Source organism: Podarcis liolepis (genome assembly GCF_965112155.1).
Source record: "Podarcis liolepis genome assembly, chromosome: 17".
Lineage (NCBI taxonomy): Eukaryota > Metazoa > Chordata > Lepidosauria > Squamata > Lacertidae > Podarcis > Podarcis liolepis.
In genome coordinates, this window is record NC_139571.1 from 5,935,177 (window position 1) to 5,946,134 (window position 10,958).

Below are 10,958 nucleotides of genomic sequence, written 5' to 3' on the forward strand. Positions count from 1 at the left end.
ATGCACAAGTTTAGATTCTTATTATTTTAAAGCTTTATTTTAAGATCAGTGCAAAAGCGGCTGCAGTTTTGGGTGGGAATAATAAGCAGCCCACTGTGATCAGGGCGCTTTGCACAGCATGTGCCACTGAGATCAGCCCAGCTTCCTCTGACTTACTGCATAGACTCCAGTACCCATCAATCAAACCGGACATCCAGCTCTATGGCCACTCTTTAATTGCCTTCCAGGAATTTTATATTTTGGGTTCTTTCTCAAAATACAAGATTCCTCTGTTCTGTAATGTTGCGATCCATATGTGGAAATTTCCCTTTATTTTTCTACATTGTTGATGTTTACAGTTTGCAACATTCATTTTATTCCCTTTCCCTCCCATGTTTTCCCAAGTGGCTCCACCTCAGTCTGGGTGTGTAATATATAATTATTGTTGGCTGAAGATCAATTATCTTCTTTTGTTTATTAAAATATTTCAAAGGTAAAGGACCCCTGGATGGTTGAGTCCAGGCAAAGGCGACTATGGGGTGTGGCACTCATCTCCGCTTTCAGGTCGAGGGAACCAGCATTTGTCCGCAGATAGCTTTCCGGGTCATGTAGCCAGCATGAGTAAATCGCTTCTGGTGCACAGAACACCACGACAGAAGCCAGAGCACACGGAAATACCATTTACCTACCTGCCGCAGCGGTACCTATTTATCTACTTTCACTGGTATACTTTCAAACTGCTAGGTTGGCAGGAACTAGGACAGAGCAACAGGAGCTCATCCCGTTGTGTGGATTTGAACAGCTGGATGCAAAACTGCACCAAAAATAACCAGTAGAGAGTGTGAAGAGCAACATAATGACTGGATATGTGTTTGGATTGTACCATTTCAGAAGTACAAGAGGTGATCATTGATGCAAACATTTAAGCAAGAACTCCCTGCCCATGCAGTAGTAGTTTGTTGATAAGGGATCTAACCAGCCTTCTGGCTATGAATGAGAGAGAATATAAAGCAAGTTCCTCTGAACTTTTACTGTTGCATCAGATGCATCATGGGAGCTTGCTAAATTGCACTTACTGGAGCCAAAATGCACAAAACAGAAATCCATGTGAAGAAAAAGGGTGTTGAGGGGGCAGGGAGGTGCACCTAATAGCATTGGCTCATGATGTGTGGCCTACCATTTTTCAAACAATACTTCCCCCTCATCCCTGCCACTCCTCCACACAAAATGATTCCCTCCCGACTGATGCAAATGAATGACCCCCAAGAGGACTATCAGTCCTAGGCTAGGTCTGGATTCTTCAGCCTCTGTCTTCCACCCCTTACAGAATGACAATAAAGCAAATGAGAAGCATTTGCACTTGAACTTTAATGATAGTTCTACCCCTTCTCCACCCTGCCCCCTCCAAATGTCTGCCAAGAGCTGGGAACCTGCCTCCCCAGCTTCCAAAATCCAGGCTGAACAGACTCTGAAAAGTTCTCTTTCCAAACACTCCACCCCACTGAGCCTTCTCACTGGTCCACATGGGATGGGTAGCCAGGCAAAGGGAGCGTAGGAACAGGATACCCGAGGCGACAGCATCGAGAGGAGAGTTCTCTGAGGATCTATCCCACCTTGTCATAAAAGTCCAGTGGGATTCCCACCAGAACCTTGTTCTTTCCCAGCCTGGGTCCTTAACATGCCCCAAAGCAAATGCTCCCCCAGTTGCCCAGCAAGCTTCTTCTGCCTGCCCATGGCAGGGGCTCAGCTGGGCTCAAAAGTCATCATCGTCACATATATCCAGGTAGACGTCAAAGGCCTCGCGGTTGCAATTGCCGTCCGGGGTAAAGACATATTTGTGGAAAGTGCCATCGACGCAAATAGCTGTAAGAGGAGAAACAGAACTGAGACACTCTGGACACAGCAGGAACGATTAATCCAAAGAGAGCTTACGAGGAAGGAAGTTCAAAATTGGGCCTCCCTCCTATGTCCGTGGGACGCGGGTAGCGCTGTGGGTTAAACCACAGAGCCTAGGACTTGCCAATCAGAAGGGCGGCAGTTCGAATCCCCGCAACGGGGTGAGCTCCCGTTGCTCGGTCCCTGCTCCTGCTGACCTAGCAGTTCGAAAGCACGTCAAAGTACAAGTAGATAAATAGGTACCGCTCTGGTGAGAAGGTAAACGGCGCTTCCGTGTGGTGCTCTGGTTCGCCAGAAGCGGCTTAGTCATGCTGGCCACATGACCCAGAAGCTGTACGCCAGCTCCCTCGGCCAATAAAGCAAGATGAGCGCCGCAACCCCAGAGTCGTCCTTGACTGGACCTAATGGTCAGGGGTCCCTTTACCTTTCCCTTACCTATGTCTGTGGCCGAGCTGTGGGAGTGTGGGAAGGGATTATAACAATAAACTTCACAACGGGCAATTGGTTGCTGTTCAGTGGCAGCCAAACCACCACCTGAGGCAGGCTGTGTCCTCATGTCTAACGTTAGGGCCGGCCATGGGGCACAGCCACAGCTGTTCTGCAGCGAGCTGTCAAGCAGCCGATACAGGGCAACAGAGTCACCCACAGCCATCCATCAGTGCCACTCACCAATGACCGAGTTGACGTTCTTGGAGGTATTCCTGCCAAAGGCGCAGATGCAGGCAGACTCCGCTGGCACCGTGAAGCTGGCCAGACTCCACTGAGAATCCACGTACTGGCCTATCATGGGCCCGACCTTTCCCACACGGGCCAACCTGAAAGAGGGGGGAAGGAAGAGGGTCAGAACAGTACAGGCGGCAACGCTTTCCCTCAAGCGCGTCGTCCAACTACCTACGCTGAGCGCCGATTTAGGCGGGTATCCTTCAGGGCAAAGATGTGGACGGTCCCTTTGTCACTGGAGGCACAGAGAAATGAAGAGTCGTGGCTGAAGTTAATGCTGTGGAGAGAAGAGAAGGTTAAAGTGATCAGGGAGGATCCCTGATTAAAAATCTCTTCCCCACCACTGCACCCACGCAATGACAAATTCCCTGCGAAAAGAGCAGGAGAGGTAAAAGTAGAGTCGCCACTGCAGAGCGTCTCCCCAAAGCCCCACAAAACTATCTGCCCAATACTCCTCGATGTCGCTGGACTGCCATGGCCACCTGGCCACTAATAATGAGATCCAGCGCCGAGGGCCTTCTGGCGGTTTCCTCATTGCAAGAAGTGAGGTTACAGGGAACCAGGCAGAGCACCTTCTCGGTAGTGGCGCCCGCCCTGTGGAACGCCCTCCCTTCAGATGTGAAGTAAATAAGCAGCTATCCCATCTTTAAAAGACATCTGAAGGCAGCCCTGTTTAGGGAAGTTTTTAATATTTAACACTGCACTGTTTTTAACACTTGATTGGGAGCCACCCAGAATGGCTGGGGAAACTCAGCCAGATGGGCGGGGTATAAATAATAAATTATTATTATTATTATTTGGTTATACAAGCATTTTAGTTACTACCATCTACAAACTATTTACAGTCCTTCTTCCTCTCTTTGGCACGCTATACTTTCAGTCTAGTAATAAACAGTCCTGATACCGCAAACTCAGAGTTTCAGCAGCACACTTCACCATATATCCAAACTAGCTGTAAGCAGGTAGGTAGCCGTGTTGGTCTGCCGTGGTCGAAGCAAAATAAAAAAACTCCTTCCAGTAGCACCTTAGAGACCAACTAAGTTTGTTATTGGTATGAGCTTTCGTGTGCATGCACACTTCTTCAGATAGCTGTAAGCAAGCGTACTAACAGCGTATGTGTGCTCTCCTCGTGCCTCACATTGCAAACTCAACTTCCTCCTTTTAATTGCATCTCCAGCTGACATCAATTAAGCTTGGAGTGCCACTCCCACACATTGAAGAAACTTCTGGAACGCTTTTTTTAAGTTTCGAGGAACTATTAACCTATTTCGTGAAGAATGTATTCCTAACATGCGTGGCTGGGAGTGTGTCGTTTCTCACCAGTACAAGGTAGCTGGATCTGTTCCCCTCCTGAGCTCCACCAGCTTCTCCTTGGTCTGGGTGTCAAAGAGGCGGATGAGGGTCCCTTTCTTAGAGGCAGAGGCCACCACAGTTCCCTGCTGGTTGAGAGAGATGCAGGCAATCTCGCTCTGGTGGGCGTTGATCGTGAAGGGGGCAGAGGAGGTCCCAGGCTTGGTGCTGGAAAGATCCTAAGTTGGGGACAAAATAGGTTTTGGTCAAAAGAAGAAGAATGATCCAATACGCAGCCTTGCTTGCTCCAAGTCACGTGACTGAGCAGCTGGAAGGTGGGATTCTAAATGAACTAGTGATTCACATACTAGCACTTGACTGGAAATATCAAGTTTCAGCACAGCCACAGACATGGGAGGCTGGTCCAGACAGAACACCCCTCCTAAACCCTATGGTTTGTAAGGCCTGATCATGTGCCACATCATGCTTGCATTCTCCCTTCCCCCCTTGACCAGGGAGTGGGGCAATCAGTGCCCTGCATAGATCTTACTCATCCCCGTAAAATAAAGCTGAATACAATGGAAGCCACTATGCAACTTCTGCTAGTGCAGTAAGGTAGAGGGGAGCAGTAGGGGAGCAGGTGGTGCTGTGGTCTAAACCACTGAGCCTCTTGGACTTGCAGATCAGAAGGTCAGCGGTTCGAATCCCATTGAGCTCCCATTGCTCTGTCCCAGCTTCTACCAACTTAGCAGTTTGAAAGCACACCAGCGCAAGTAGATAAATAGGTACTGCTGCAGTGGGAAGGTAAACGGCTTTTCTGTGCGCTCTGGCTTCTGTCACGGTATTCCGTTGCTCCAGAAGCGGTTTAGTCATGCTGCCTGCATGACCTGGAAAGCTGTCTACGAACAAACGCCGGCTCCCTCAGCCTGAAAGCAAGATGAGCACTGCACCCCATAGTCGCATTTGACTGGACTTAACCATCCAGGGGTCCTTTGCCTTTTTTTTTTAAAGTGCAGTGGAAGTTCTGAGGCATGTGTGGAAGCTGTGCAATGACTTTGTTCAATTCATCCCATATAATACATATGCAAATTGTTTACCTTGACGCACACGCACGCACGCACGCACGCACACACACACACACACAGCTTTTCATGATGTAGGACACAGAATTCTGAATTGTTTCAATACTAGGGATGTGTAACCATGTTCACACCCTGCCTGTGACTGCTTGATAATCCATCTGTGAACATGGCTGCTTAACCAAGCAAAATAAACAATCTATCAATAAAAAAACTAGAATCTGCAAATGAGCAAAAACTTCCAATAACCGAGCCAGGAAACTGAAGTTCCACCTGCCAGCGTACATCCTACAACATGTCTCTGCAACGGCAAGGGACTTCCTTGTGCTCTTCCTCTCCTGCTCTCTCTAACCCCCTGCAAGCCCTCAAAACCAGCGCCAGAGGGTTGGGGGGTCCCCTGGGTAGATTTTGGGGTACATGCAGGGTACTGCACCAGAAGAATTACACTGGCAGCTTTGGATACAATCCTTGATGAGTAACGATAATGCCCTTGACCTTTCCTGTACTACATGGGTATGGGATAAAGCGCCTTTGGTTCTGGATGACCAGGGTTGGGGTTTTTTGTGATTAGAAAGATCCTTGGTCCTGCTCAACAGAGGCAGTTCCAAATTGTTAAATGACAGTGATAATAAGCTAGCACTGACTAAGGATGGGTTTGTTGATGGTTATCCTATGCCCAACTTTCCTGCCCTCTCCACTTACCACTAGCTGCAAACTGCCACATTTATGCCCAGGGAAAACCAGAAGCTGCTTCTCCAAGCTGGGGCAGAGATCACAGAGTCCTGAGGTGGAAGGGAAAAGCAGACAATAATCAGAGCTAGATTCTCATACATGAATAGGACTGCGATGGGGTCTGCTGACATAAGAAGGGGCTGTTCAGATGAAGTTAGCAGGAGAGAGAGAGAGAGAGAGAGAGAGAGAGAGAGAGAGAGAGAGACTGTATGGGGCTCATACCTTTGGGGTTTTCCCGAGTGTCAAACTCAAAGAGCTTGGTGGGGTTATCTGGGAAGGAATAGACGTAGATTCGATTCCGCAACACAATGATGATCCTGAAATTGGAAAGAGCAAAATAAAAGTATAGAACTAAACAGATTGTAATTTAAATTCTCTCCCTGCACGTGTGCATCTATACATGCATATATATCTGAGAAATGTTCTGCAAAGGATGTGGCTGACTTTGCATTAATGGCAGAGCTGCTCCATTGGCTATAGAGCACATTTTTGAAAAAGGAAAACTTCAGTTCTTTATCACCAGGGAGGACTCAGATGAGAACCCATAATCCAAGCTTACATTCCGGCAGATATATGTTCAAAAAAATCTAAATGCCTTTCTCAAATTTGGCACATGCTGAATAAAATATGCTTCTGTTCCTAACACAGGCAGAAAAAGGTCCATTGGGAAAAAAAATACACAAACATATAAAGTTGCCAAGACCTGATGGTGGTGAAAATATGAGGCACAGATAGTGCATGGCTGTACAGACACCATCCTCTCATTGCGACATTTACAGCATTAAAAAAACCTGTACACATTCATGTGTTCATTCTACTGTAGTCCTGGTTTTTTATTGCAAGACTTATGTTGGATCCTTCTGTTTTTTTGCTGATGCTTTTGTTTTATTGTCATCGTCATCAAGGCTGTTAAATTGTTACGTCCACTCACTTCAAGCAACAGTCAATCGGTACACGATTAGTTGTGTTGTGTTGATATGGACAGCTGGGGTTTAAGCACATTCCTGGATTTGGAAATGCCATACACAAGAGTACTAGAAATGACGACAGTGTGCCTTCATTTATATCCTAATTTTTCCTCTGCTGTGAACACAACTCCATATACCCCACCCCACTTCAGCTCCAGAACCTGGTGAAACAGGATGATTTTTCAACATACTTGTCATGCCTCATGCGAACAGCCAGGGCTGGCTTGGTGAAGGTGAATTCTAGCACCAGCTTCTCTTTGCCCTCCTTCCCTTCACGGGCATCATCCCAGATCAAGACTGCAAAGGAAAAATTGTAGGTGTGAGAGAAGAAAATCATAGAAAACCAACAAGGAGATAACATCCCCTCGCTTTGGAGGCTATAAGTATTCAGTGATGGAAGTGAAGCAATTATATGTCTCCAGAAATCACAACTATGCCAGATCGCTAATGTATTTTTTGCTCTATAACACACACCACACGATAAGACGCACCTAGTTTTTAGAGGAGGAAAACAAGAAACAAGAAAGCAACGCGAAGCCTTTTGAGCAAAGAGGCAGGCGTGCTCCCGCTGCGCTCAAGAGGCTTTGGTTGGCTATTCCCGAAGCCAGAAGAGCAAGAGGGATCGGTGCGCAGGGATAGCTGGCTTCTGGGATAGCTGTGCAGCCTCTTCAGGGCAGTGGGAATAAGGTTCCCCGCTGCCCTGAAGAGGCTGCGCACGGCTAAGCCAGAAGCTAGAACAGCGAGAGGGAGTGCTGCGCAGGACTCCCTCTCGCTGTTCTGGCTTCTGGGATAGCTGCGCAGCCTGCATTCACTCCATAAGACGCACACACATTTCCTCTTACTTTTTAGGAGGGAAAAAGTGTGTCTTACAGAGTGAAAAATACGGTATGTTCTGACAGCCTCCCTCCCTTCTTTCCCTTGATATATACCTGAGATCTCAGAGAATTTGGGGTTGCCACCTCCACCGACAATAGCAAGGAGATTGGATCGGTGTAACATTTCAACCAATCCCACGCTGCCCACCTGTTCATGATCTGGCAGAAGGAAAAAGAGAGAGGGGTACTTTTAGCACACACACCTGCGTGTAGAAGAAACAGGTGCCCCACAATTCCATTTTCAGGCCCCTCCATTTCTTACCAAGGTGGCCTTTCTCCATGAGAGGCTCCACATTATAGATCCGAACCCCAGTCTCCATAGCACAGCAGAAGCAGCCTACAGTGGAAGAAGGAACGGATCAAACATGCCTGGCTATTTCGTATGTATATTTTTTATTGTCACAAACCACTTTTAGGGTTTTTTAATTTATGATTTTGCAAGGGCTGGAGGGAGGAGCAGCATATAAAATAAATGAAAGGAAATAAACACACACTGAAAATGTAGCATTTGAAAGTTTAGTCTGAATCAGGATGAAGCCCTGCAGTCAATGCTATAAGCCTCCAAGCAGCAACAAATGGCTTTTCTTTCACCCATAAAAACCACTGCATACTTTCCAATCACTTGGGATTGTGGGAAGAGCTTTGAGGTAGGCTTGAGCCCCAGCACCTCACAATTTAGAAGTTAACCACAAGGGAAAGCTTTAGTCAGAGGCACACACTGCCCTCAGATGTTAGGCTGACAGTGTCTCCTCAGGGCCCAAGATCCTTCAGTTTTCCAAAAAGAAAGGCTCAGTTTTGGGGGAGCTCATGACTCCTAGTAAAAGTGCAGTGGAGGATCCAAGCTGGAGATCCAGTAGGAGATCACTTACTCTGATCTTGGTTGAAGCGGAGGCTGTTGACCCCACGTTGCTGTGCCATGATGAGCCTGTGGGCACACCCCTCAATGGGGTCAGGAACACAGGGGGTGCCTGCTCCCACACACTGTTTCCCAACATGACGGTTGCCATGACAGGGAGAAGAGGAAGTCAGAAACAGAAATCAACACAGAGGAGCAGTGTCAAGGACATGAAAAGCAGCTCCAATACTTCCCTGTTACATTTGTTATTCTCATTGTTTCCCTGCCCCTCCAGCTTACAAATCTTGTCATCAAGACGTCAAAGAAATAAACAACCATCTGACATTTAGAAGACATCTGAAGGCAGCCCTGTTTAGGGAAGTTTTTAATGACTGCTGTTTTAATGTATTTTTAATCTTTTGTTGGAAGCCGCCTAGAGTGGCTGAAGAAACCCAGCCAGATGGGATGATGATGATGATGATGATGATTATCCTGGGACACCCCAATATCTGATTCTGGTTACTGCCAGTCTTGTCCCTTCTTATATAATATGTTTTTCTCTTCCTGTTCAGATTCTCTCTACCGCCCATAACAACCCCCATGACACCCTCCCTTGGCCCCAGATCCCCAGTACTGCCTCTCACCACCTCCAGCTAACCAGCTCTGAAATGGGATCCTTACCAGATTCTTCCACTTTCCCCAAGTCTTATTGTACCATAACCTGCACCTGTGGCTTCCTCCAATCCGTTTCCCCACTTGGGAGGTAATTCTCTGTAAATGCCCCTGCAACTGAGGCCCAGGAGAGGGCCTTCGCGATGGTGGCTGCTCCCAGAGTTTGGAATACCCTCCAACTTTGGAACACCAGGGCTGGTGCCATGCAATTTTTATTGTAATTATCTGTAAGTTTTTCCCTGCTGCAAGAGGCCAGCTTCTTCAGGCCTCCTCTCCTCTCAACTGTCATCTGGGGGCAGCCATTTCGTCAAGCTGCCTCAGAGGGAGAGGAAGAGATATGGGAAGCAGGCTTCCTCCTGCCTCTGAACTGTGTCAGTTGCTCAACAGAAAAACAATGGTCTAGAAATTGATGCCTGAGTTTTGAGTTTTCCCTTTTCCTCTTCCCTCCTTGTCCCTTTTCCCTTGTGTGTGGCATTTTTATTTCTTAATTAGAATGTAAGCCTGTGGGTAGTCTTGCTTTGATTTCATGTAAGCTGCTCTGGGAGCTGTTTTGGCTGATGAGTCAAGGTACAAATGCTCTAAATAAATAAATGAATATACATTGAAAATGGAATATCTAGACAATTATATATTTAATTGTCTTTAATGATGTCCACCCCCCTATGTTTTTAGCTGTTCTTATTTTATCTGTAAGCCGCCTTGAGTCCCTGTCAGGGAAAATATACAGTATAGGGGTGTGTACACACACACACACACACACACACACACACACACACGTATATATACAATTGGTAATAATAAAGTGCCTTCTCTTCCCGCCCCCCGCCCCACCTTACGGGGCACAGCCGGGGCCCCCAACCTCTTTTCCTGCCTCCCCCAATCCTATCGCGCAACCCCTGGGGTCTCAGGCACGTCCCTTCGCCCTCTTCCTGAGCCCCAAGGGGCCCGGAGTGTCCTGCCCTCCTTCCCTCCGGGCGCCCCCTCCTCACCTGAGGCGCCCCTTCTTCCCCTGCCTTGTTTACATGGACGTCGCGCTCCCCGCGCAGTCAACACCAGCCAGGCTAGCTTTGCCCAGGCCACCGAGAGGAGGCGCAGAGCGGCTCTGTATCACGTGACACAGAGGGGCCTCTGAAGCCTCAGCAGTCATATTGGTAACTGGAAGAAAGGCCGCGGGGAGGGAGGGAACCTTCGGAGCCGTAACGCCATAGGGCGGCCATTTTTGAAACTGGAAGGAAGGCGAGCGGGAGCGGGGAGACTTCGGGGCGGCCATTTTTAAAACTGGCAACTCCGAGCTTTTCGGCGTTGTCGAGTTTGAAGCTTAAGAGGCAAGAGAGGAGATGTATAACCTCCCTTTCAGCACTGCTGCTCTGGCAGCGGGTACGTAGTCTGCTAGTAGCTGGATGATTCCTAAAGCAGACTCAGTATTTTAGAATCATAGGGTTGGAAGGTCCCACGAGGGTCATCTAGTCCAACCCCCTGCAATGCCCAATGTGGGGCTCGAACCCACGACCCTGAGATTAAGCTTCTCATGCTGTACTTGACTTGAGCTATCCCAGGACAATGTAATGAGGAGAAAGCCCCATTGCACTGTGCAGTGGAGTGGATATGATCCCAGCTAGCTTCATGTAGAATTAAACCTGGCAGAGGAAGGGGTGGGGAGGAATTGCACCTGCAGGCGAGATATTTTTTTCCCCACAGACATGGCGTAGCACTGATGAAGGCTTTAAGGGCATTGTGGTGGCCCCGTTCTCTCTCAGCACCACACTGATTATCTAGTAAAGAGATACCACAGATTAAAATCTGGTCTGGAAAAGCCCAAGAGGGCTAAAACCTACTGTCAAATTACAGGGTGCTATCAAGGCAATCACCTCCTGGCAAATAGAAGGGGAAGAAATGGAGGCAGTGAGAGATT

General features: G+C 47.9%; 1 protein-coding gene across 1 annotated transcript; it reads right to left on the minus strand.

The window, feature by feature from the left end:
* Positions 1-1,327: 1,327 nt before the first annotated feature.
* On the minus strand, positions 1,328-10,165 carry WDR45 (WD repeat domain 45). Its single transcript, XM_083483165.1, has 11 exons — positions 10,036-10,165; positions 8,409-8,520; positions 7,802-7,876; positions 7,594-7,698; positions 6,856-6,961; positions 5,919-6,013; positions 5,667-5,746; positions 3,916-4,124; positions 2,771-2,872; positions 2,545-2,690; positions 1,328-1,842 (listed from the first exon to the last, which is right to left on the minus strand). Exons 2-11 carry the CDS (start codon positions 8,455-8,457, stop codon positions 1,733-1,735), a joined length of 1,077 nt encoding a protein of 358 aa, XP_083339291.1. The 5' UTR covers positions 8,458-8,520; positions 10,036-10,165; the 3' UTR covers positions 1,328-1,732.
* Between the last annotated feature and the right edge of the window lie 793 nt (positions 10,166-10,958).

What these genes read in the sequence shown, in the direction of transcription:
- WDR45 (XM_083483165.1), bottom strand. Translation starts at nt 8,457, where the DNA reads ATGGCACAGCAACGTGGGGTCAACAGCCTCCGCTTCAACCAAGATCAG. An exon ending in GTGGCAGTTTGCAGCTAGTG is followed by an intron (nt 4,125 to 5,666) that starts GTAAGTGGAGAG and finishes TCCCCAACTTAG; the next exon opens with GATCTTTCCAGCACCAAGCC. An exon ending in GATCCAGCTACCTTGTACTG is followed by an intron (nt 2,873 to 3,915) that starts GTGAGAAACGAC and finishes TTCTCTCCACAG; the next exon opens with CATTAACTTCAGCCACGACT.